Source organism: Diabrotica virgifera, chromosome 2, assembly GCF_917563875.1.
Source record: "Diabrotica virgifera virgifera chromosome 2, PGI_DIABVI_V3a".
Lineage (NCBI taxonomy): Eukaryota > Metazoa > Arthropoda > Insecta > Coleoptera > Chrysomelidae > Diabrotica > Diabrotica virgifera.
The window spans coordinates 27694472-27722160 of NC_065444.1; the positions used below are offsets into that span (position 1 = coordinate 27694472).

The following is a 27689-nucleotide window of genomic DNA, read 5'->3' on the forward strand; positions in this document are numbered from 1 at the left end:
TGATTAATGATTTGCCAACCAAGATTTATTAGTAAACAATAACTTTTATTTATTTTTTATTTTTGTCATTTTATTTATACTAATATTCTAAGCAAGGTTTAAATTTAGACTGTTTTATAAAAAAAAATGTGTTTTGACTAAGTTTCAAACCAATATACATAAATATATTTACTTAGGTATAATCATAGATGAGGAGGTATAATCTTTTTAATAATTACTAAGTTCAAAGTCCATAAATTTAAAAATTTAAACAGAGTTCAAAAATGGCTCTTCTAAATAAGACTTTAAAACATTTGGGTAAGAATAATTTACATTTGTGTATATTTTAAGCTAATTATACGAATTTTTAGTACATTACCAAATGAAAAGGGGTATAGCCTCCCTAAGTGCCTTACCAGAAACACATCAAATGCTACAAAAAACCTGTAGAGACTTTGCGGAAGGTGAATTAAAACCAATTGCGGCAAAAATAGACAGAGAGCATTTATATCCAAAAGAACAAATCAAGAAAATGGGTGAACTGGGTTTAATGGCAGTGGCTGTACCCGAGGAGTTAAATGGTACAGGACTGGACTATTTAGCATATGCTATCGGAATGGAGGAGATATCTAGGGGGTATATCATTATTAAGAGCCCGTACATATGAGCGCTTAACGCTGTGGTTTAACTGTTACCTATAAGCATTTTGTTTAACATGTTATCAGGTTGTATCAAGTAAAACACAGCGTTAAACAATGTCGAGTATACAGGTTCTAAAGTAGTAGTATGAAACATTGAATATTAATATTAAAAAGTATGTTTTAGATGTGCATCTGCAGGAGTAATTATGTCTGTTAATAATTCTTTGTACACTGGACCAATCCAGCAATGGGGAAGTAAAGAACAAAAAGAAAAATATATTATACCTTTTACTAATGGAGATAGGGTTAGTACTATGCGGAACGGTGTAACTAAACTTAACGTGACCAATCAGTAATATTTTTTGTATGGTTTAGATTATATTTCGCACACAAAAGGAATTGTAAATAAAATATTTTTATTTTTAAATTTTGGGGTAGAAGAAAGATTAAAGGAATTTTTAGCCTGGTTACTTTGAGCAAATATTTTGGCCTAACAATATGAACTACTCTGCTTGAATGGTGATGATACATGTTTAGTTATAAATTAAATATATGCCAACACTGTGTGCCTTCGAGTACCAGATGGTCCCCACTTCCCATGCTAATGCACCTGATTCTCACCAATTCTAGCTCCGTCGCTCTGTCCTCTGCTTTCATTGCTGCTGATTTTAGCGCTTCCTTCAGTGGCCTATATCTAATCGAAAACCCAACATAGTTATTGTATAAGTTAGTAATAATTTTAATTTCTTTTTATTTTAATTAGAGATTACATTTTTGCAAGGTGAAGAAAATATAGCATAAATGTTTTAAATATACTCTTGTCCTTTTCTTTCCTATGTATTCGAAAGCAGATGGATGCTATGTATCCAAAAACCATGGTAATATAAATCTTGTATTAAAAAAAGAGAAATATCAATCAGTATAAAATTTAACTATTCTAAATGTGAAATAAGCCACAATTTAACTAAAAAAATTGTTTTTATTAACGTTTCATTATTCACATCAGCCACCGGCTTGTATAATGTTTGTAAAATACTAAAAGTTATGTTATAAAACTTCGAAAGTAGTAAGTTCGGAAAGTTCGAAGTAAAATCGCTCTGATTTAAAGTGTAAATTACGTAGGAAATACAAATCCGAAAATTTAAACAACATCATCTCTTAGTTTGTGAGTGGTAAACGCCTTAGATTATGTGCATTAAAAGTCTATATGTAAGTAAGCAACAATTTTGATAATATCAATTTCATATATAAATAAAAGCACAAAAGAAGGTCTTTTTTCTTCCGCCGGGTCGACCGGAGAGGGGACCTTATCGCTTGCGAAGTGTAAAAAAAATTTAGATAAAAGTAATTAATTTGCGATTAATTTGTAGAAAAAAGTACCTAATTTACGAAGCAGCCAAGAAGAAGTTAGAACTATAGACAAACATTGCTAACCAGATACAGGGCCGGCTTAATAATTAATAATAATAAATTAACAATTAATAAATAAACAAATCTGTTTTTCCATGTTTTAGTATTTTGGCATTTCTTCTCTTCATTTAATTAGGTATTTTACTAGTACATGAATAGGGGTAGGAACGAGCATAACTCGTCACAAGAAGAGCAGGAATTTCTCAAAGAAAGCAAATTAGTAGCCAGATCACCTCAACATAAAGAAAAGGTAAAACAGCCAGAACCCAGCATGGATGAAATCAAACAAATGCTGCGCGATCTTAAAAAAGACTTACATGAGGATATGGCACAAATAAAGAGAGAAATTAAAAATGACATCAGGGAAATGAGAGAGGACATAAAGGACACCAAAAAAGAGCTGCAGAAGAACCGAGAGGAAATGAAAAGCATGGCGAAGGAAATCACCCAAATGAAGGAAGAATGGACGAGAGAAAAAGAAGAACTACATAACAAAATAAAGGAAGTGGAGGACAAGATGGAAAGGATGGAAAAACAAAAAATTCGAAACAACTTAACAATAACTGGACTTACAACGAATACCGATAATGAAGATACACTCGAAGAAGCTTTGGAAACAATGTTTCAGACAGAACTTCTTTTGAAAACAAAGATACGTAGAGCGCAGAAGATAGGACAAGATAGATGCATAGTCGAAATGGTAGAATGGAATGACAAAATAAAGATACTCCAAGGAAAAGCAAAGCTAAAGGGAAAAGACATTTTCATAGACTCGGAACTTACAAGAAATGAACAAAAAATCCAGAAAAATATGAGAGATATAGCCAGAGAAGAAAAGAAAAAAGGTGCTATCGTAAAAGTGGGTTATCGAAATTAGAAGTGAACGGGAAGAAAATGAAGTGGGATCATAGGTCCCAGAAACTCACAGAGGCAAACAAGTTAAAAAACTAAAGGCTGAAACGAAACCCAGAACTATGATGACGATTAGGCAAAGAAATTGGAAAAACGAGGAAGAAAATGAATTATCAGATAGAATGCAAAAAACATACAAAAATAAAACAGATTATTGGCAAAATGAAGAGGACAATCAGGAAACAGAAGAAGAAACGGACTCTCGGGTGCAGAGAGCTGATTACTCACTCACCTTAAACTCTAAAATCAATGAAACTGAAGCGAAGCAAAACAAACCCAATAATACCTTTTATCTCAAAAAACGTTACAGAATCGGAGCTTGGAACGTCAGGACCATGTATGAAGCGTCAAGACTAGCGCAAGTAGTAAAAGAAATGGAAGAATTAAGGATACACATTATGGGGCTATCTGAAATAAGATGGCCTGGGCAAGGAGAGACAACCATATCAAACGGAGGAGTGCTGTTACACTCAGGAAACGATATAAAAGAAGACAGGAGGAATGGAGTTGGGATCCTTCTAAGTAAAGAGGCAAAAAGAGGGCTAATAAAATGGTAATATATGGATAATATATCAGACAGACTAATAGTAGCACAATTCAATTCTCAAATAAGAAAGATAACCGTTATTCAATGTTACGCACCGACAGAGGTAAGCGCAGAAGATGAGAAAGAAAATTTCTACCAACAATTAACAGATACTATCGGAAAGGTGAACAAAGGAGATATACTAGTAGTCATGGGAGATCTGAACGCGAAAGTTGGCAAAGACAACAAGGGAGTGGAAACATGCATGGGAACACATGGACTAGGGAATAGAAACAACAATGGAGAGAAACTCATAGAACTTAGCCTAGAAAACAATCTTGTCATTGGAGGAACGATTTTCCCACACAAAGACTGCCACAAAATAACCTGGATATCACCAGATAATAAAACGCAAAATCAAATAGACCACATTTTGATTAATAAAAAATGGAGAAGTAGCCTTCTAGATGTACGAAATAAAAGATCAGCAGATGTAGGAAGTGATCACCACCTACTAATAGCAGAAATAAAAGTAAAAATTAAGGCAAAACGCGGGAGTAAACAATATAACAAACGAAGAAGATACAATATACAACAACTGAAAGACAGTGAAACCCAAAAAATGTGGAGTAACAAAATAAAGTTGAACACAGAAACTGTAAACAACACACAGACAAATATAGCAAACAAATGGGAGATGATCAAAGAGGCTGTACACCAAACCGCACAAGAAGTGTTGGGCTACAACGAAGAAAAGAAATCAGAGTGGCTAAGTGATAACACATGGCAACTGATAAAAAAGAGGAAAGACTTAAAAGCCGAACTAAATAGAATACAAAAATTAGAAGATAGAATCAGAATAACCCAAGAGTATGCAGATACAAATAAACAAGTAAAAAAGAGCGCTAGAAATGACAAAAGAAAATGGACAGAGAAGATGGCGCGCTTAGCAGAAGAGGCAGCCGAAACAAATAATCAGAGAGAGCTATATAGAACCACTAAACGTCTTGCAAATAAGAACTTCAACAGTGACAAACCACTAAAAGACAAACAAGGACAACTGCTTACAACAACTGAAGAGCAAACACGAAGATGGCATGAGTACTATAGCGAACTTATGACAGAAGAAGAAAATGAGCCGCCGTTCCAAGAGGGTAACGACGTAGAGCCAAATGAAAATTATCTAAGGATAAACGAGGAAATTCCAACGAAAAAAGAAATAGCTGAAGCAATCCGGCACCTGAGGAACAACAAAGCAGCGGGAATGGACGATATCCCAGCAGAACTGTGGAAAGCGGACACTGAGAGAACCGTGGACCTAATAGCACCATTATTAGCAGATGTATCGACTGAAGAAATCCTACCTAAGGAATGGAATTATAGTCAAGCTTCCAAAAAAAGGGGACGCGAAAACTGGAGAGGAATAACGCTGTTATGTTCCATAAATAAAATATTAGCATTTATTGTTCATCAAAGAATCAACAATATAATAGACAAAACTCTCAGAAAAGAACAAGCGGGTTTCAGAAGGGGAAGATCCTGTATAGACCAAAGTTCGACGGCAAGAATCATCATAAACGAAACTATAGAGAAGAACGCAGCCTTGATAATGGCCTTTATAGACTTTGCTAAAGCCTTCGACAGCATAAAACATACAGCCCTGTGGAAAATCTTAAGACTAAATAGATTACCTCCAAAGATCATTGGAATAATCAAAATGATGTATCAGCAAACAACATGTCAGGTATTGCATAAAGGGCAAATGACAGATAAAATACCAATTGAAGTAGGTTTAAAACAAGGTTGCATACTGTCACCTTTGCTCTTCAATATATGTCTTAATCATATACTGGAAAAAACAATTGAAAGAAAAAATGGGATCCCTTGGAACTACCTTCAGAACAAGAAACTAGCAGATATGGAATACGCAGATGATATCTGTTTCGTAGCGAACACAATAGATGATATGAAGAGCATGTTAAGGAAGCTAGAGGTGAAATCGGCAGAAGTGGGTCTTAAAATCAACACGAACAAGACAGTAGAGATGAGAATAGGAGTAACTAACTGTGATAAACCATACAACCAACAAGAAATAAAACAGGTTCAAGAATTTTGCTACCTAGGCAGTATAATCAGTGCAAAAGGTGGAGCTCAAGCATATATTAAACATAGAATACGAAAAGCACAACAAGCCTTTGGAACCCTCGCAAATATATGGAGATCAACACAGATCAGCCAAAATACTAAAATAAGGCTATTTAATAGTAACGTGAAAACTGTGCTACTTTATGGGAGTGAAACATGGGCAATAACTGACGGAAATGTAAATAAAATCCAAGTTTTTGTAAATAGATGTCTACGTAAAATTCTAAAGGTATACTGGCCCAATACCATAACAAATGTAGCACTATGGAAAAAAACCAAACAAGAACCCATCAGAACAACAATAAAGAGGAAAAGATGGAACTGGCTGGGACACACACTGAGAAAAGAAAATGCAGATATAACAAAACAGGCACTCAAATGGAATGCAGTAGGACGAAGAAGCAGATGACGCCCGACCAAAACATGGAGGAGTACCGTTGAAGAAGACCACAAAAGTATGAAGAAAACCTGGGGAGAAATAGCAACCATGGCCAGAAATAGAGGAGAATGGAGAAGCTTCGTGGATGCCCTATGCTCCTTCACGGAGTAACAGGATTGGATATATTCATTATCCACATCGGATGTCGTTGTCAAAATACAAAATATTAAAATACAGTAAAACTGTTATCTTTTAATGGTAGGTACATATGTATGTGTATATGTACATATGTACTATACATAAGAAATATATGTTCGGATTATCCGTGCTTTTCAATTATCCGTGCCACCTCCGGTCCCGAGGAGCACGGATAATCGGGGTCGTACTGTATGTGTGGTATCGTCAAAACGTTAATAAAATCATTTTTTTAGTTAAATTGTGGCTTATCTCCCATTTAGAATAGCCAAAAATGCCACAAGGAAATAGCTTCAGAACAGTATAAAATTTATAATATATCATAATAAATTATAAATTTATAATGTCCAGATCAACAATGAGGAGGATCCAGATTGCCGAATGCAGTGTTGCGAAATAATGCAGGATTTATGTAATCAAAATCCACGCTTCATTTGCCCAATCATTTTTCCTGATCAAGCAACCTTCTCTTTAGATGGAACTGCATCATCCAAACTGCAGATGTTACTTACAATTAAAAGTTTACATTGATCAACAACCACAAAATGTACAAGATTTAAAAAATATAACTAGATTGGAAATTCATAATATAGCTTCTGAAGTGATCCATAACCAATGTTCAAGAATATTAGGTTCAGTTATTGCTAAGAGGCAGGAACATTTAATTTAAGCAAAAACAAATTTCGTTTAGTTAAATAAACATTTTTTTTCTGTTTTCTATCAGTAGTAAAATGTATTTTGTATTAATATCTCGAATATTCTCGAAAAAATTTATTTGTTCCATAATTTCGCCCCTCACTGTATATGTGTATAACACATACATTTCTAATAAATGCTATGTTTTTGAATATACTTTTGTTTTATTTGTTTATCAAGAATTTCAATTTTTCACAGGTAGGCTGTTTTGCATTATCAGAACCAGGAAACGGTTCAGATGCTGGAGCAGCTTCTACAACTGCCAGATTAGATGGTGATAAATTTATTCTGAATGGTACTAAATCTTGGATAACTAATGGGTATGAAAGTGAAGCTGCCGTTATATTAGCTACAACGGACAAAGGGCTCAAACATAAGGGTAAGCTAGCAAATATTTTTAAAATCTATCAAGTTGAATACCATGTAATGTAATATCCTATCCTATTCTATCAAAATTATATTATCGTAAGGCGCTATCATACTCATTGAAGGCATATTTTGGTTGTATCATCTTTAACAATGACTCTATCTTGATGAAATTCCGACAGTCTACAGGATATAATCATCATCATCAATGGTGCTACAGCCCTATAAAAGAGCCTCGACCTGCCCAAGTCTATTACGCCAGTTAGTTTTATCCATTGCCAACTGTTGCCAGTTTGCTGCACCTATTTTTCTACCATCCTCATCTACACCATCCTTCCATCTGAGTTTTGGCACACGAAAGAATTTGACGTATTGATACTGAAATAGCAAAACAGGCCGAAGAAAAAAGATTTATTGAAAAATGGTAACTCAAAGACTAATTTTAGTGTTATAAAGTTTATTTGTGAACGAGATTTAGCATTTTGCAGCGAAAATGAGTTGTTGAGTTCATCACAAAATGAAAATTAATTGGGAATACTCCAGTTATTAGCTGAATATGATCAATTTTTGAAGCACCATATTTTAAAAACATATTAAAATCCTGGAAGCGGACATGTCAACTATCTTTCATCAACCATATACGAGGAAATTGTACATCCGATGGGCCAAAACGTATTAAATGAAATAGTTTCAAAGATTAAGAAGTCAAAATATTATTCAGTTCATACCAATCACTTAACTGTGATATTTCGTTACATAGAAGGTTTCACTCCTGTAGAAAGGTTTACCATATTTTTGCCAAATCGCGGTCATAAAGCAGAAGATATATTATATATTTAATCTCTAATGACATTTTTGCAAGAACATGATATCGATTTGAAAAACTGCAGGAGACCGTCCTACGTTAATGCGTTAATTATCAGTGGAAAATACAATGGTGTTCAGGCTGAAATTATAGAACAAAAAGGTACATATCCATACGTGGGTGCTCCGTGCTCGGTGTAGCTGCTCAAATGGATACGGCATGCGCTCCCCTACATATAAACCTCAAACCGGTTGAATCAAAGAGGGTGAGCGCATGTTGCGAGCACCAACGTATCCACTATGTGGAGCTGCTACACCGAGCACAGAGCACCCACGTTTGGATACGTACCTTAATATCTTGGAGTTGTGGATTCTCCGTGTCGCCCACTCTCTAAATTTAGTTTCAAAAGATGCAACTGAGTGTTATCATGCAATAGCATAGCACAGCATTCGTTAATTTCTTAGCTATATGTATTTTTCAGTTCCTCTACATATAGATACAACTTAACAGAATGTTTAAAAGCTGCGTCTTTAAGCGACAGCAACGCAGACCGTGGCAAAAATATTATTGTTCTTAAAAGAGCAAATACTACTAGATGGTCATGCAGGTAATGCCGCAAAATAACTAGTTAAAGGTCATAATCAGATTAAAGCAGCATTATCCAAAATTTTGTACCTATAATCGAATGTGTTTACTGGAAACAGAGAGGATATTAGGGAGGACATACAGCACAAGTCGTATTATTATAGATCCAAATATTGACCTTAATTCAGGAGTGGCAGCACTTAAATAAATAAATCACTTAATAAATAGATCACTTAAATAAATTATACAGTCAATACGTGACAATTTCGAAAGATATGCAAACATCTGAGAAGTTTATAACTCAAAATGTTACCTCTTTAAGTCAGAGAAATTTAGCTCTCAATGAAATTGAAGCTCACTCACTAAAGCTTACCAAAATTTTTAGCAATGATTTAGATGAAAACTTATGTGTCCATCTGGTACAGTTTGTAAGATTCTTTAATTCATTTAAAGAGGAAATCGGCTCATAAAATATAAGCCAAGAACTTCAAATGTACCAATTGCTAAAATAAAAGAATATGAATAATGCTTTTCCAAATGTTGAGGTTACACTTTGTTTATACTTATTTCTGAGATCTTTCTTAAATTTTAAGTTAATTAAAAATCGACTTCGGTCTATGATGTGTTTGAATCACCAAGAGTGTTTGAATCATCTCTTTACAATGAGCATTGGTCACGATGTCTTAATGCAACTAGATATGTCCCACATACTCAAGAAATTTTCAATTAAAATATCTCGAAAAGTTCCCGGACTTTAACCATACATCTTACTATTATTTTTAATATTGTAGCGTGATTAGTGTAATTACTTCTAATTACAATAAAACTAGCGGTTCGTAATTTATATACGACTTTATTTATATTTATACAAGTTTACTTTACAAACTTTAGCTTAAGACTAACTCTATTTACAAATATGTCCTATTTATATATGCGATACAGATATTCCAGAAATATCTATATATCTCCAGCTATGTCCATGTGACCGCTTGCACGTCATCGGCGCTGCATCGGCGTATCTCGAAACATCGATAGTGTTCTGTCTGTCCCGAGACGGGAGCTGGTATACGAGGGTAGGTCAATAATTATTTTGTTACACTGCTCCCCTCTTAAGATCTGAGCGTCCCGATCAGCAACTCTAGATGGCCCAGGATGGCGGAATCTACAGGATTCTCCAGCTCTGCATACACCCCTAGAAAAGAAGTAACAGTCTACCGTCTTTGAAGGGTATGACATCTTCGGGTTCATGCAACACACAGTAATCCGTACGCCAGTTTCTCTGAAGATCACTTCCAGCATGCTTCTCACAATCTTCCAATCCAGATTTTCTACTGCATGGCCAATTTTTGGTAAAGCCAAATCTTTGATGTCATAATTACAGACCATTTTCTTCAAATTAGTTAGAGCACGCCATATGTTCTCGTAGCTTGGCGTGTCCGTATAAGACTTCCTGGTCACTATATACAGCAAAGATCGAGGACCATCTTCCAATCGCAATACTCTTCCAATTTTAGGTTGTTGATTCCTTAACTCGTCCAGGCGGCCGAACTTTCTATTGAATACGGACGAGATTCCTTTAGTCATCTCGAGGTCTTGTGCAACACAGTGGGCTAGAGAGACGTTTTCTGGAACACCAAACAGATCTTGCTGAACTTCTGTGGTCACGCCGAATCTAGCACTCTTTCTTTCTGCGTAATTTGACATAAATTGATTAAAACTTGGCTGTGCGACATCTTTCATCTCCTGTTGGAGGACTCGTGCTTCTTCTGTTTCATTTGAGCCAGCATATGGTGCAAGACGATTTATGTGAATAACTTTTGGTTTACCGTTTGGCAACTTCTTAATTCTATATATTACGTCATTTATTTTCTTCTTAACTTCATACGGACCTTCCCATTGTCTTTGCAGTTTAGGACACAAGCCTCGACGACGTTGCGGATTATAAAGCCAGACAAGATCACCTACTTCGAAGCTTTCATTCTTGCATCGAGAATCATATTGATCTTTCATTCTGTCACTGGCTATCTGGATGTGTTGTCGGGCAAGTTCATGAATGTTGTTCATTCGTAATTTCAGGCGGTCAACGTAGTCTTCGCCTGCAACATGTTCCTCGGAAGGTCCGCAGCCAAACTCTAGGTCGCAGGGCAACCGAACTTCACGACCCAACATCAGGCAGGTTGGTGTTTGACCTGTAGTTTCATTTACGGCCGAGCGGTAGGCCATCAGGAATAAATGAATGTGTTGGTCCCAATCTCGCTGATGTTCAGATACAACTTTGGACAAGTGTTTACCCATCGTTCGGTTCATCCTCTCGACCATCCCATCTGATTGAGGATGCAGGGGTGTTGTTCTGGTCTTATTGGCACCAATCAATTTACAAACGTTTTGGAAAAGAGCTGACTCAAAGTTTCGCCCTTGGTCGGAGTGGATCTCCAAGGGAACACCAAATCGGCTAAAGAATTCTTTAACAAGTACCTCTGCAACGGTAGCAGCTTCTTGATTTGGTAATGCATAGGCCTCAGTCCATTTTGTAAAATAATCCATGGCTACCAGGATGTATTTATTTCCAGCATCGGTTTCTGGAAATGGACCTGCAATGTCGATAGCTACTCTTTCCATAGGACTTCCAACATTGTACTGTCTCATGGGTGCTCTCTTTTTACCAACCGGACCATTACCGGATGCACACGGTTCACATTTTCGGCACCATCTTCTTACATCATCTTTACAGTTCACCCAATAGAACCGTTCTCGAACCTTTTGCAGAGTCTTCGTAATACCAAAGTGTCCACCTGATGTACCGTCATGCAACTGACGCAATACTTCTGACACTTTACTTTTAGGTACAATTAACTGAAGCTTAGATTCTGTACCATCATCGTTCTCAAAGGTTCTGTACAGAAGATCATCTTTTAGTACCAGGCAATTCCATTGGCTCCAGTAGGCCTTGACTTCTGGACTACATGCACTAATGTTCTGCCAACTAGGTCTCTCACCTTGCCGCATCCAATCCAATACTCTTTTTATACATGGATCATCTTCTTGGGCGTCTTGTAACTGTTGGGGCTGCCATTGCTCATTAATTACGGTGGTTCGTCTCACGGGGCAAAATCGTTCCTCTAATTTGGCACAGTGATTACAATTCGCACTGCATGGTCGTCTCGAAAGGGCATCAGCATTTGAGTGAACTCTTCCGGCCCTGTGTTCTATCTCGTAATCATATTCTTGTAATCGTTCTAACCATCTTGCCATCTGGCCCTCTGGATTACGGAATTGTATGAGCCATTTTAGAGCAGCGTGATCGGTGCGAAGAAGGAACTTTCTGCCATACAAGTATTTATGGAAATGTTCGCAAGCCTTCACTACACCCAGCAGTTCTCTTCTGGTAACGCAATAGTTTCTTTCCGGTTTCGACAGGACTTTGCTGAAATAAGCGATGACTTTTTCCTGTCCGTCCTGGATTTGGGAGAGAACAGCTCCTATAGCACTGTTGCTAGCATCGGTATCCAAAACAAATTTTCCTGCCTGTCCCGGGTAGCTTAATATCGGTGCACTGATCAGAGCCATTTGTAGTTGTTCGAAAGCTTTTTGGCACTCTTCACTCCATGTATATTCTTTGCCCTCCTCCGTCAACTTTGTTAGGGGCTTGGAGATATTGGCAAATCCTTTGACAAATCGTCGGTAATATGTACATAGGCCAAGGAAACTTCTAATTTCATGTTTATCTTTTGGTACTGGCCAATCTTTAATTGCTTCAATCTTTTCGGGATCAGCTGTTACACCATTACTCGATACAATATGTCCCAAATACTTAACTTCTCGTCGAAACATGTGACATTTCTTCGGACTTAACTTCAAGTTCGCTGCCCTCAATCGTTGAAAGACTTCTATTAGATTCTTGGCATGTTCATCAAAGGACCTTCCAACCACAATTACATCATCCAAGTAAACCAGGCATGTTTTCCATGTTAGACCTCTTAAAACTGCCTCCATTAATCTTTCAAATGTGGCAGGGGCATTACATAAACCAAACGGCATAGCCGTAAACTGCCAAAGCCCTGATCCTATCGAAAATGCGGTTTTCTCCCGATCGGCTGGCTCCATGTCTACTTGCCAATATCCACTTTTTAAATCGAGTGTGGAAAACCAACGAGAACCGGAGAGAGTATCCAATGTATCGTCTATTCTGGGCAAAGGATAACTATCTTTTTTTGTTACCGCATTGAGCTGGCGGTAGTCGATACAAAAACGCGTTGAACCATCTTTCTTCTTTACCAGAACTACTGGTGATGTCCATGGACTGTTCGATGGTTCAATTACCCCTTGTTTGTCCATATCCTTGATAATCTCTTCGGCTTCATCTCTTTTCGCAAATGGAAGTCGTCTAGGCCGTTGTCTGATTGGCTGAGCGTCTCCGGTATTTATTTTATGCGTTACTATGCTTGTTTTGCCCTTATCCTTCTTATCAATAGCAAAAACATCTTGATACTCTATCAGCATAGACCTTACTTTTTCCGTTCGTTCATAGTCAAGGTCTTGGCATCTTTCAATGATCATCTCGACAAGGTCTTTTGGATACTTTGACTTTGATGATTTCTCATTGGTATTCATAGAGCAAATTGAAGCCACGGGAACACACTGTCCGATCAAAGCTCCTCTACTTAACTTAATAGCAGTTTCCCTTAAATTCATAACTCTTACAGGGATGACATCTCGAACTTTTACCAAAGTTTTCGCCGTTAGGAACTCGACATTTTCTACATCTTCGACCATCCTTAAACTTCCCTCTCGGCAGTGTCCATCAAGCATGGTCATCAGAATTTTCTCACTATTACCGGGTATGGTTACGTCGCATGTAGTTAGTAAGCGGATGACATCTTCTTTGTCGTCGTGAAAGGGCAACTCTTCACCGTTGATCCTGAGAACTCCATTTTGAACATCCAATATTGCCCCCACTTTTCGTAGTACGTCCATCCCCAATATGAACTCGTCGGAGATCTCGGCAATTAATACTTGATGTTCAACTGTGGTCTGGCCAATGGATACTGACATATTAGCCTCGCCATATGTATTAATTAGCTCACCAGTCGCTGTTCTAAGCTTTACTGTTGCAGGTGATAATTTATTATGGTCTCGTACTACATCTGGACGTGCGATAGTTCTCGTTGCACCTGTATCCACCAAAAATGATCTACATCTATTACTGATACGACCTTCGATGTATAAGTTGTGGATTCCACCGGAGGACGTAAGGTTGACAGTTACTATGGGGGCTCTAGTTCTCGAGGTCGGCAGTTGCCCCTTGGTGTCGACCCGCTCTAGTTTTCCGACGGCTGTACGATCTTCTTACAATTACGACGAATGTGGCCTACGTCTCCACAATTCCAACATCTAGGCTCGCGTCTCTTTGGCATCTGATTACTTAATACTCTCCGTATCATTTCCTCCAGACGTTCATCGTTGTGTTCGTCACTTTCTTCAATGGTTCTTACTCTATGGCCTCGTGAAGTTTGACTAGCCGTTTCGTGTTCCAATGCAATAGCAAGTGCTTCATCTAAAACTTTCGGTCTTGCTAGTCGTAAAGCTTTCTGTAGTTCATTATCTTTCAGCCCATTGACGAAGGTATCTACTGCAATTTCTTCTAAAACGCTGTCTGGCACCTCTGGATAAGCCAACCGCACCACACGAGCCACATCTGCTTCAAATTCTTGCAGATTCTCACTTGCTCGTTGACTTCTACTTCGCAGTTGTGCTTTGTATACTTGTTGTAGATGGGCATCTCCATAGCGTTTTTCTAGACGAGTGAACAAGGTCTGGTAACAATTTTCTTGACCCTTGGGAATTGACCTTAATATATCTGCAGCATCACCTCGTAAAGCAGCAGTCAAGGAAACAGCCTTTTCTTGTTCGGTCCAATGATTGGCGGTCGCAATAGCTTCAAACTGTCTAAGATATATGGACCAAGAGGACTTTCCATCAAATGGTGGTAATTTGAATCTCATATTATGCGACGTTTCGTCTCTCGGTAGTTCATCTTTCACTAAAGGATCTAACGCTGCTGCATTAACTGATGGTTGTACTTTTGTATCGGTTATCATGCTCTCTAGTTGTTTGATCTTTTCTTCTACGGTCTCTACACTTTTCTGCATCTTATCGAATGTTCTAGAAACTTCTTCAAATTTCTCGTCATTCTGTCTACAAACGTCTTTAATTACTTGAGAAACACTTTCAAATTTCTCGTCGCTTTTTCTAGAAGTTTCATCGATCTTTTGAGAAACACTTTCAAATTTCTCGTTGTTCTGTCTACTAACTTCTTCAAGTTTCTCGTTATTCTGTCTACTAACTTCTTTAATTACTTGAGAAGTCTCGTCAAATTTTTTAGCAACATTTTCGAATTTCTCGTCGCTTTTTCTACTAGTTTCATCAATCTTTTGAGAAGTCTCGTCGATCGTTTCAGAAACAGTTTTTAATTTCGATAAGATTACTTGTTCTGCTGACTGGAAGTGGAACGTCTCTGGGTCATCTCCGTTCTTCGTGAGGACATCCTTGAGTCGTGCTTGTAGGACTATCTTGCACCCACTGCTGTCTAATTCGTACTCTTCTAATTGTTCACGGAGCTGTTTTATGGTCAGTTCTTGTAGCAACATCTTTGGTCGGCACACACGTACTTTTCAAAATGTCTAAGTCTTTCCGAATACCGAACAATCAACGCACTTCAATTATTAACGACGAATAAAGTTCAAAAGTCTTTTAAAAGTCTTTCCGAATACCGAACAATTAACGCACTCCGATTATTCTCGACGAATAAAGTTCAAAAGTCTTTTTTTTTCACTTTTCATTTATTTACACTCCACACCGTTAACACCACTGTTGCGTGATTAGTGTAATTACTTCTAATTACAATAAAACTAGCGGTTCGTAATTTATATACGACTTTATTTATATTTATACAAGTTTACTTTACAAACTTTAGCTTAAGACTAACTCTATTTACAAATATGTCCTATTTATATATGCGATACAGATATTCCAGAAATATCTATATATCTCCAGCTATGTCCATGTGACCGCTTGCACGTCATCGGCGCTGCATCGGCGTATCTCGAAACATCGATAGTGTTCTGTCTGTCCCGAGACGGGAGCTGGTATACGAGGGTAGGTCAATAATTATTTTGTTACAATATTTTACTGTAACAAGTTGCAGCTCTTGTACTTTTTATTATTTACAATTATATTTATAAAAGTAGATCAACATTTTTTTAATGGTAGGAGGTAGGGCCCCCACACCAATTCTGCCCAGGGGCCCCCACTGCCTTAAATCCGGCTCTGGATTGGTATACATTTCTTTTAGGGCCTACACTACAGGATATAATCCAGAATTTTGACTGATTTATTTGTAGGAATTTCGGCTATAATCGTGCCAAAACCAACTAATGGATTAGAATTAGGTAAAAAAGAAGATAAACTAGGAATAAGGGGTTCTTCAACATGTAATTTAATATTTGACAATTGTTCTGTTCCAAAAGAGAATCTTTTGGGAGAACCAGGATTCGGATTTAAGGTAAGACAATTTTAGAACATTATTCGATAGTTTAAATGTGAATTATTCCTTCTTCTCGTTGTGCCATCTGCTGTGTCCGTCTTTGGCCATTGCCTATCATCATGTAAACGTAAACAATAGAATGAAAGTTGGTCGTTAACCTCTCACTAGAACACAAGTACCTTGTGCTATTTTCGAGCAAGGATGAAATTCATTCACATGTGATCTTTAAAATCTTAAGACATGTCGACTACTTTTTAATATAGAATGTAACAATAATGTAATTTAGAGGTTTTTATACCTATTGAAGTGGTTAGTTACAATTACTTGTGCACTGGACGTTTACACTGATGATGGTCAGTTTTACCGAAAACGTTTTTTACTTCCACTTCCTTGTGGATAAATTTTAAGAATTTTAATAAATCCATATGCCTACATACAACAGAAGTGTTTACTTCATTCCACGTTGTTATATTGAAGGTATACAGCCAACTACAGGGTTTACCCCTTTTTAAAGTTTTAATAGAATGAAACTTCTCTCTATCAGCAATCGCTCGAAATAGATCTTTCATCTGAAAACCTGTCCATTGTTCTATGTTGCGTCATCAGGAAAAGTTTTTACGCCCAATACATTGTCTTCCTACGACTTTTCCCTGAATAATGAGTCGCAGGAGGTATTTGTTAAGCCCTCTGATGATACAAACAAAATATTTTGTTTTGTTCTTATAGAAGAATTATACGATTAGAACCTCTATATGCCCAAGAAACAAATAAACATGTATTTGTATGCATTCCATCCCACGTTGGTCTTGACGACAACGAAGAATCAAACAAAAATTGGTTTAATGCAACCAGTGCGAGTAGTTAAGGGGGGAGGGTATGGTTTAAAATATTTAATTTTTTTTATTATTTCAAATAAAAGTGCATACTTTCAAGAATACTCAGAGATACAGCGTGTTGAATATCCCTACCTTCGACTCACTTTGCCGCGACTTCGCGCCAGCACGCTTGATCGTAGTGAGAAACGTTAAACAACTGTTCGCCTTCTCTATTGTAGATTACTCCTAGATCCAAAAAACATATTCCAATGTGCATCACTTTACGATTTGGCATACAAATAAGAAGATGAAGATGCAGTTTTCAAAACTTTAAACGCATTTTTCTCAAAACTGTTTTTTCAAATGCGGTGGACATTGTAACTGAAAAAATACTCGGCCGATCTACCTGATATTTTGCACAGATTTTCTTTAGACATTTCATGAGGTAACAACGTCGAGATATTTTTCTTTTTTTGCTTATTTTTTGTTCAACAATAATAAATCTGTTGATTTTCACAAAAATTTTACCAAAAATTTCATTTTTTTTTTATTTCTGAGTGACATCAAAAATTCAAAAATCATTAAAAATAAAAAACTCGACGTTGTGACCTCGTGAAACTTCGACTCACTTTGCCGCGACTTCGCGCCAGCACGCTTGATCGTAGTGAGAAACGTTAAACAACTGTTCGCCTTCTCTTTTGTAGATTACTCATAGATCCAAAAAATATATTCCAATGTGCATCACTTTACGATTTGGCATACAAATAAGAAGATGAAGATGCAGTTTTCAAAACTTTAAACGCATTTTTCTCAAAACTGTTTTTTCAAATGCGGTGGACCTTGTAACTGAAAAAATACTCGGCCGATCTACCTGATATTTTGCACAGATTTTCTTTAGACATTTCATGAGGTAACAACGTCGAGATATTTTTCTTTTTTTGCTTATTTTTTGTTCAACAATAATAAATCTGTTGATTTTCACAAAAATTTTACCAAAAATTTCATTTTTTTTTATTTCTGAGTGACATCAAAAATTCAAAAATCATTAAAAATAAAAAACTCGACGTTGTGACCTCGTGAAACTCATAAGCTAATTAAATCTTTTTGAATTTTTTGTTTCGTATGATCTAGTGACGAGTTCTGATGTCCACCGCAAAATCCATTTTTTTGTGAGCTGCCTGTCACCAATGGCTTATTTTTCAATATTTTGGACTGATTTTTTTTCTAAATATTCTTTGAATTGTACTTAATATGTTTATTTAATTTAAAAATAAAATAATTGTACCATAGCTTCGAAAAAAATTCACAAAAATGTGCTTGATATGTTATTAATGTGTGAGCCATGCAATATTAATAATATAAGTAACTAATAACCTTTGGTTAATGCGATATTTTTCCTAAAATAAGAAATACTGATTTTTTTTAGTAAACTTGCGCCTAGAGCATTTTTTACTTTTAGATTGCCATGATGACTCTCGATGCTGGTAGAATTGGAATCGCTAGCCAAGCTTTAGGAATAGCACAAGCATCTTTGGAAGTGAGTACCCGTTACATTTATTGCATAAACCTTAAATTATCGAATTTTAAATGTAATTCCCATCCATTTGTCTAAATCGCCTCTTTCGTTTTAGCTACATCTGGTTTGTGTTATCTATTCTGTATAACTTGTTGGTTATATATTGATTTCGCGTCGTTTTTACCATTCCTTATATCGACCTTTTTTGAGGTGAGCCGGAAACCAGAGTGGGGGCACGGTTCCCAGGAAGGGGGGTTATCGTGGGAGGTCTTGTCACTGGGAATTTTCCGGCGTCAACTTATTTGTTAATGATTCTTTAGTCAAAATTCACTGAAAGCGAAATCGCATCACGTTCTTTTTTTAATTAAGCGCGAAATGCATTTTTTCTGCACAAAGCTCTACTATTCCGTAGGTATTTTACTTCGTTTGAAATTCATATTGTATTTCCAATATTTTTTTTTCCTCAAAAACTATCAGAAGTAGTTTTGGGGACATTAATACATTAGCCGGATTTTTTTTCAGATTTTCTGACTACTCTAAGACCACTTTTTCAGGCTTTGAAAATGATTATTTTACTTTTTTGACACTTTGAAACGCTTTTGAGATAGTGCTCTTTTTCTGGGTGTGAGTATATAAATATATCTTATTCAATTTAATTATTAGTATATATATAAACACAGAATACAAGCTTAAATTAGGCGCCAATTTGAAAAATAAACTAATATACACTCACGGACAAAAACTTTGCATATTTTGAAATTAACGTATGAAATAAATAAATTTGTGCTGCCCCCAGTGTCATAGAAATAGGATTTCTTTTCAGAAACTGATGTTTTAATGTCTCATATAAATGGTATAATCGGATCTAAATTTAATGTGGGCTATATGGTGGCCAATATAATTTTTAAATTGAATCTCATCAAGGTAAGTATTCACTATTCTACCGACATTAAGACCTGCGTCATGGTACACGAATTTGTTATCCAATATGGCTGGTAAATGGTAAAACATGATCTTCTAAAATGTTTTTAATGTACATATCAGCTGTCATTCACCCAATCATCTCCACAAGTTCAGTATCTCCTTACCAAGAAATACCACTCCATAGCACTATGCCGCTACCACCAAAATTAACCCTCTGTATGAGGTTACATCTGGCATACCGTTCACCATATGGAAGCAAGATTTACAAGACTTCGTCTACAGAAGAGTTGGCGAACAGTATGTCAGTTGTAACCTCATACTGAACGTTAGTTTTGGTGGTGGCGACATAGTGCTACGGAGTGGTATTGCTTTGAAAGGACATACCGAACACGTGAAGGTGATTAGGCGAATGTCAACTGATATGTACATTGAAAACATTTTAGAAGATCATGTTTTGCCATTTGAAAGCTATATTGGATATGACATATTGGTGCTAATCCACTTCTTCTTGTCGTCAGCATAGTGAATACTTATCTTGATGAGATTCAATTTAAAAATTATATTGGCCAGTATATAGCCCAGATCAGTTTTAAATCCGATTATAGTATTTATGTGATACTTTAAAAAATGGCATTCCGAAAATAAATCCTATTCCTATGATACAGGGGGGCTGAGGATAGTAGCACAAAAAATTTCATTCCACATGCATATGCAATAATTTTGTCCGAGAGTATATAAGTGAGATACGTATTTTTGCACTATAGATGTTACAGGTAGAAATTCGATAACATACATAATTATAATATATTATTTATTTATTATATAAATAAATATGCAGATATATGTTGACCACTAAATATTAACAATTATTAGAGATATTAGATGTATAATAAATTGGCAAACTGTTACAAAAATTTTTGTACTGAAAAAGAAAACATTTTTTTTAAATAATAATATTATTATGACATTATAATGCCATTTTAAATATGCGTTCCATTATACCTTTGCACTAATTTTTTGTCGAATTCGACATGGTTATTGAATTTCTACCTGTAACACCTGTAATGTACCTGTAATAATATCATTAAATTGAATAAAGTATATTTATATACTCACACCCGGAAAAAGAGCACTATCTCAAAAGCGTTTAAAACTGTTAAGAAAGTGAAAAAATCATTTTCAAAGCTTCAAAAAGTGGTCTTAGAGTAGTCAGAAAAATCTGAAAAAATTCAGGTTAATGTATTAATGTCACCAGAACTACTTCTGATAGTTTTTGAAAGAAAAAAATATTGGTAATAAAATATGAATTTCAAACGATGTAAAATGCTTACGGAATAGTAAATGTGCAGAAAAAAATGCATTTCGTGCTTAGTTAAAAAAAGAACGTGCTGCGATTTCGCTCTCAGTGAATTTTGACTAAAGAATCATTAAGAAATAAGTTGACGCCGGAAAATTCCCAGTGACAAGACCTCCCACGATAACCCCCCTTCCCGGGAACCGTGGGGGACGAGGGTAGTTATAAGGTGTCAAAGTCGCGGTTTTTATTATTTTTTTTGTGACCCTCGTGATCGAGATAGTGCACCAAAATTTGGTAATAAGCGGGTCATGACGTAACTAAGTAAAATCTCCAGGGGCAGAGCGCGGCGTTGCCGACAAAGGGGTGGGCGCAGGGGTGAATATAAAAATTATAAGGGATATTTTGTGACGTTCGTGATCGAGATAGTGAACCAAAATTTGGGAGTAAGTAGTTCATGACGTATAACTAAGCAAAATCTCCAGGGGCGGAAACCAGACCTGAGGATGAGGGTAGTTTTAAGGGGTCAAAATCGCAGTTTGTATTATTTTTTTGTGACGCAGCACAACATTTGTCCCCCACGCAGCGTGCTGCCCCTGGAGATTTTACTTAGTAATGTCATCTACTAATTCCCAAATTGTGGTGCACTATCTCCATCACGAACGGCAAAAAATCCCTTATATTTTTATACTCACCCCTGCCTACCACCCCTTTGTACCCCAAGCAGCGTTCCACCCCTGGAGATTTTACTTAGTTACGTCATGACCTACTTACTCCCAAATTTTGGTGCACTATCTCCATCATGAGCGTCACAAAAATAATAATAAAAACCGCGACTTTGACCCCTTATAACTACCCTCGTCCCCCACTCTGGTTTCCGGCTCTGGGGATTTTATTTAGTTATGTCATGGTGTACTTATTCCCAAATTTTGGTGCACTATCTCAATCACGAACGTCGCAAAAAACCCCTTATATTTCTTATATTCCCTAATATTTTAAATAATTTGAATCTAACTATAGGTAGCTGCCGAATATGCTTCTAAACGTTTGGCTTTTGGAAAACCTCTTACCAAACTGCAAACGATTCAGAACAAATTAGCTGATATGGCATTACAGTTAGAATCAGCTCGATTATTAACTTGGAGGGCTGCGTGGCTGAAAGATAATAAGAAACCTTATACTAAAGAAGCAGCTATGGCTAAATTAGCAGCAAGTGAAGCTGCCACATTTTTAAGTCATCAGTGTATACAGATTTTAGGAGGAATGGGGTAAGTACTTCTCATTTTCAAAGTTTATAAAGCTACTAAAAGCTATTAGTAAAACAAGAATCTTAGTTTTGTTAAAATTTTACATCTTTCTTCTTCTTATTGCGCCGTCTCCTTTCGAAGGTTGGCAATCCAAATGGCAACTGTAGCTTTGGAAACTGCTGCACGAAAAATTTCTGCGGATGAGCGATCAAACCTTCTTCTCAGGTCCTTTAGCCACGAGTTCTGGCGTTTTCCTACTGATCTTTTGCCCTGTACTTCACCTTCCAATATGATTTGATATGATTCCGATATTATCTTTCCCCTCTCAACACATGGCCCAAGTATTGTATTTTTCTTTCTTGGATTATTCTTAATAATTCTTTTTGTTTGTTCATGCCCCGAAGTACCTCATTGTTAGAAACTTTTTGTACCCATTTTTCAAGGTCCGTCTGTATACAGTAAGAGCTACCGTACTAGACACATAGGAACATTGAGCTATTACAGTCGTAGTGGGAGCACGCAAAATAAAATTCTATTTTAGTGACGTCACGTTGCCTAGCAACCGTCGATTATCCCATTGTGAAATTCGATTTTGTGACGTCAGCAAAATAGAATTCTATTTGGCGTGCTCTCACCCCTGGACCCTTCACTTGTTGCAATGTTTATTTTTATGTCAAGTGACGTTTAGAACGTCAGAAAATGTATTGGGACCGTGCAAGTTCGGCAAAGCGACACCTGGTTTCTACGCTCAGCAACATTTTTCGCACTTTTAATTATATTGGCCAATTATATTAGTCCTGGTTACTGGATAATTGTCAAGGCCATAGTCCAAAAAAATAATAAGAAGAAAAAATGAGATTCAGGTTATGTTATTAAAACGTAAACAATTGTATGTAGTAAATAAAATTAGTTATTAAAATGCAGTACTGCAAGCAAAATACAATTAATTTAATTTACCTTCATATAATAATTGCATATCATATCAATATTGTGGAGCAATATACAATTTTTCTTGTTCAATGACAGTAGGTATGAAATATACGTCAATTTGACAATTTCAATTGACAATATGAATTATTTAAGAAAGTTGCAATATTTCTCCGCTATTCGCGCACAATCGTTTCTCGTATCTCCTCCAAGTACTTGCACACCGCGAATAGGGCTTTTCATCGATTGTCATTTGTTTCGAGCTTCTGTCATGTGTCACATAATATATTGCCAATGATACAAACCAAAGACGTATGACGTAGATATATTAATATTATGTGACACATGACAGAAGCTCGAAACAAATGACTGTGAACGAAAAGCCCTATAGAAACTGAATTGTATTAACATAGATAGTTGACAAATAATAGATCAGCTGTATAGGGCTTTTCATCGATTGTCATTTGTTTTGAGCTTCTGTCATATGTTGTATAATCTGTGTATAATATTACACGGATTATACACATATGACAGAGGCTCGAAACAAACGACTGTGAATGAAAAGCCCTATTAAATACAGCTGATCTAATTTTGACGTTTATAGTTGTCATTTTGTTAAAGTTGTAAAAGGTTTAAAGTATTGTACTATTCTTGGTGTTTGAACAAAGTTATTTTAAAACAGTAATAATACTATTAACTATTGTATTTTTTGTGTCGAAAAACAATTATTTTGAATAGTTTCTTCACAGTAACATGACAGGGATGAAAGTCACATCTGAGAACGGACCGGATTAGCCCATAAACATAGCAATTAGGTACCTACCCATGTGTCTAGTATGGTGGCTCTTACTGTATACAGGTGAGGCAAATAAAGGGCATATTAGAAATATCTCGAGAACTAAAAGCAACTGAATCATGAAAATTGGAATAAACGGGTTTTGAAGACTGACGTATTTAATGAAAATATTTTCATCTATTTGCTACTTCCGGTTATACCGGAAGTTGCTTATAATTTCGTTTTTTTTAATGGGACACCCTGTATATTTTCACATTTTTGGATTCTCCTCGATTTCTTCCTTCTTAAAATATGAGGTTTTGTAATATTATACAGGGTAGTTTAAAAGATAATTACGTTTTCCTATTAATTTCGTAGCAACATTCACACTATGTAGAATTGTAGCTTGACATGATAAACTCTATTTATGTTCAAATGATTTTTAATATAGTCTACTATTGTTAAGAATTTTTGGTATAGTTAAATTTTTCATTTTAGTATATATGGTTGGTCGGAACTCGGAATGAGTATTTTCTGAGTTTTCTTAAATGGAATGGAATGGAAAAATGGTATTTTAGTATTGTAATGAAATGTTATTTTATGGTACTTTTTAATTTCTTAAGCATTCATTGTACCTAACTGCTTTAATTTGTGAGTTATTGGTGATTCAAGCCAAACATGAATTGCAACACAAAATACGTGAAATTTTATTAGGTTGGCCGTGAAAATATTCAATCACAAATATTTTTTTGGAAATAAATACATATTAATCTAGGCTCTAGACTGATACGTGAAATTGCCAATAATGGTTGAGCTATCAAAATACCTACGTAGTTGAAATTGTTGGTGCAATTAACAATTAAGCACAAATTAAAGCAGTTAGGTATAGGGAATGCGTAAGATATTAAAAAGTACCATAAAATAACATTTCATTACAACACTATAAAATACAGGGTGTTCCATTTAAGAAAACTCAGAAAATACTTATTCCGAGTTTCGACCAACCCTGTATACTAAAATTAAAAATTTAGCTATAGTAATAATTTTTAACAATAGTAGACTATAGTAAAATCATTTGAACATAAACAGTATTTTTGATGTCGAACTACTACAATTCTACAGGGTTTGAAAATTGCTACGAAATTAATAAAAAAACGTACCTAATTATCTTTTAAATCACCCTGTATAATATTACAAAACCTCATATTTTTAGAAAGAAGAAATCAAGGGGAATCAAAAAATGTGAAAATATACAGGGTGTCCCATTAAAAAAACGAAATTATAAGCAACTTCCGGTATAACCGGAAGTACCAAATAGATGAAAATATTTTCATTAAATAGATCAGTCTTGTGTGTGTGTCATCGAATTTCCTGACTGTGGACTTAATCCATTAGCCGAACTTATTTTTGCTCTACAGATATTTATCTCACATATTACTATTAAAATAAGATTTTGTAGATCAGTCTTCAAAACCCCTTTACTCCAATTTTCATGATACAGATACCTTTAGTTCTCGAGATATTTCTAATAGGCCCTTTATCTGCCTCGCCCTATATACAGGGTGTTTGGTAAAGAATGGGCCATAGCTTAACCTCAGGTTCCTGAGGTTAAAATAGACCGATTTAAGCTAACTTACCTTAGTACAAAGTTTATAATAACCGAGATATGGGGTGTTAAAGTTAAACTGTTTTTTTATTTATTATTGAATATTTCCTGAGAGGTAGATATGAGATAACAACATGAAATTTGGTATGTGGGGGTTTTTTGGGTCGATAAAACTAAATTCCCTACCAAAAATTATGTATTGCCCAGAGTGCGCCACATACGCCTTTCGGCACTCATTTATTACGTTCAATTTTTTTTATCCCTCACTCTGTATAATTTTGACATTAAAATTTTTATTCTTCTATTAGTTTTACTTAAAAAAGGTATACTTCTTTCATCTTCCTAAACTCAACCGTTTTCGAGATAAACGCATTTTAAATCTGCGGTACACCATCATTTTTAGCATAATATCATTGTAGTTACACCCGAAAAATAACTTAAAACCATAATAATTGTGCCAGTTCTCAAAATTATGTCATTGCATCTCAAATTCCATTTGAAGAAATTTGCGATATATTTTTGGATAAATTTATGGTTTTAAGTTATTTTTCGGGTGTAACTACAATGATATGCTAAAAATAATGGTGTCTCGCAGATTTAAAATGCGTTTATCTCGAAAACGGTTGAGTTTAGGGAGATGAAAGAAGTATACCTTTTTTAAGTAAAACTAATAGAAGAACAAAAATTTTAATGTCAAAATTATACAGAGTGGGGGATAAAAAAATTGAACGTAATAAATGAGTGCTGAAAGGCGTATGTGGCGCCCTCTGAGCAATACATAATTTTTGGTAGGGAATTTAGTTTTCTCGACCCAAAAAACCCCCACATACCCAATTTCATGTTGTTATCTCGTACCTGTCAGGAAATATTCAATAATAAATAAAAAAAAAGTTTAACTTTGACACCCTGTATCTCGATTATTATAAACTTTGTACTAAGGTAAGTTAGCTTAAATCGGTCTATTTTAACCTCAGGAAGCTGAGGTTAAGCTATGGCTCATTCTTTACCAAACACCCTGTACATCTCAACGCCATCTATTCTTTTTCCTGTTTCAGAGTCCATTGTCCAACTTTCACAATCATATAGCAAGACAGAAAACACATAACATCTGATCATTCGGATTCTGAGCTCTAGACCAAAGTCTGATCTTGTAAAAAATGTTGTCATGTTCATGAGTGTTTTCCTCGCTTGTGCGAGTATAAATATATTTTTATCTTTTACAACGTTTTATTAGTTTCATCATCACCAATCAACCGATTTGTCCATTGTTGGACATAGGCCTCCTCCAGATATGTCCATTTTTTTTCTGTTTTGCGCCTCTGCTATCCAATTGACCATTCCAGGTCACGTGACTTTCGACACCGTTGCTGAGGGGCAAAAATTGTGTTTTTGTTTGGTGTTATTTTTGCTATTTTCTCGCTTTATTATAAAAAAATCTGTGGTTTTAACTACAAAAATTTCAAATATTGGATATAGGACACCCTCGTAGGGGATGCAAAAACCCGGTATAATCAGAAAATCAGTTTTCTTGGCCCATATCGTCGTTCTGTTTACAGTGTATTGTGATTATAGTGATTTAAAACATTTCGGTCTTTAAATGCGACTGGTATTATAAAAAAACTTACTTTATCTCTTTTACCTTTACTGGAACACTTTCAAACTGAACAAAACGCTGGTATTTTAATCATATTCTTAAATTAAACAATGGTTTTCTACACTTAACCTAATTTGTTTACAATATTTTGCCCATCAGTCGCTGTCAAATGACGTCACCCTGGAATGGTCTATTAAATTGTAAAATTCCCTCATCTTCCTTAGTCTCAGCATCCGTTATGGCTTGCAAATTGTAGAAGCCTCGGAGGTGTTACCAGAGAAGGTTCCCATTATTTTCAGTCTGATAGGATGTAGAATAACATTTTTTGGTGTTGTTTTATGTGCTATTATATTGAAAACTTAGCCTTTTGTTCTTTTTATTTGTATTCATATTTTAAACTAAAAATATTTTTTAGGTACGTATCAGATATGCCTGCAGAACGTCATTATAGGGATGCTCGAATAACAGAAATCTATGAGGGAACATCCGAAATTCAAAGACTAGTTATTGCTGGAAACCTGATTAAAGAAATGGGTGTCAACTAATAAGTTCATGTTAAATACAATGTTTAAAATTGAGATTAACATATATAATATTGATGATAGGATTGATCTGATATCTAATCCTGTAGGCTATACCTACTTGTTTTAATGTACTGAGATTTGTATTCGATTTTTATAGTCATATACAAATAAATTTTTTAATTAACGTGTTTGATTGTACTGTTAAAAATAAGATTAAATAACTACAATTGGATAACTACAATTGTGTTGATTACATTCCGATTTAATATATTTATCTATATGTTT

The 27689-nt window shown here is 35.6% G+C and overlaps 1 protein-coding gene across 1 annotated transcript; it reads left to right on the top strand.

Annotated features, from left to right (window-relative positions):
- LOC126880001 (short-chain specific acyl-CoA dehydrogenase, mitochondrial) lies at positions 1-27588 on the top strand. Its single transcript, XM_050643508.1, has 8 exons — positions 1-297; positions 351-615; positions 805-925; positions 7082-7262; positions 16040-16200; positions 18457-18534; positions 21752-21999; positions 27296-27588. Exons 1-8 carry the CDS (start codon positions 264-266, stop codon positions 27423-27425), a joined length of 1218 nt encoding a protein of 405 aa, XP_050499465.1. The 5' UTR covers positions 1-263; the 3' UTR covers positions 27426-27588.
- Positions 27589-27689: the final 101 nt, after the last annotated feature.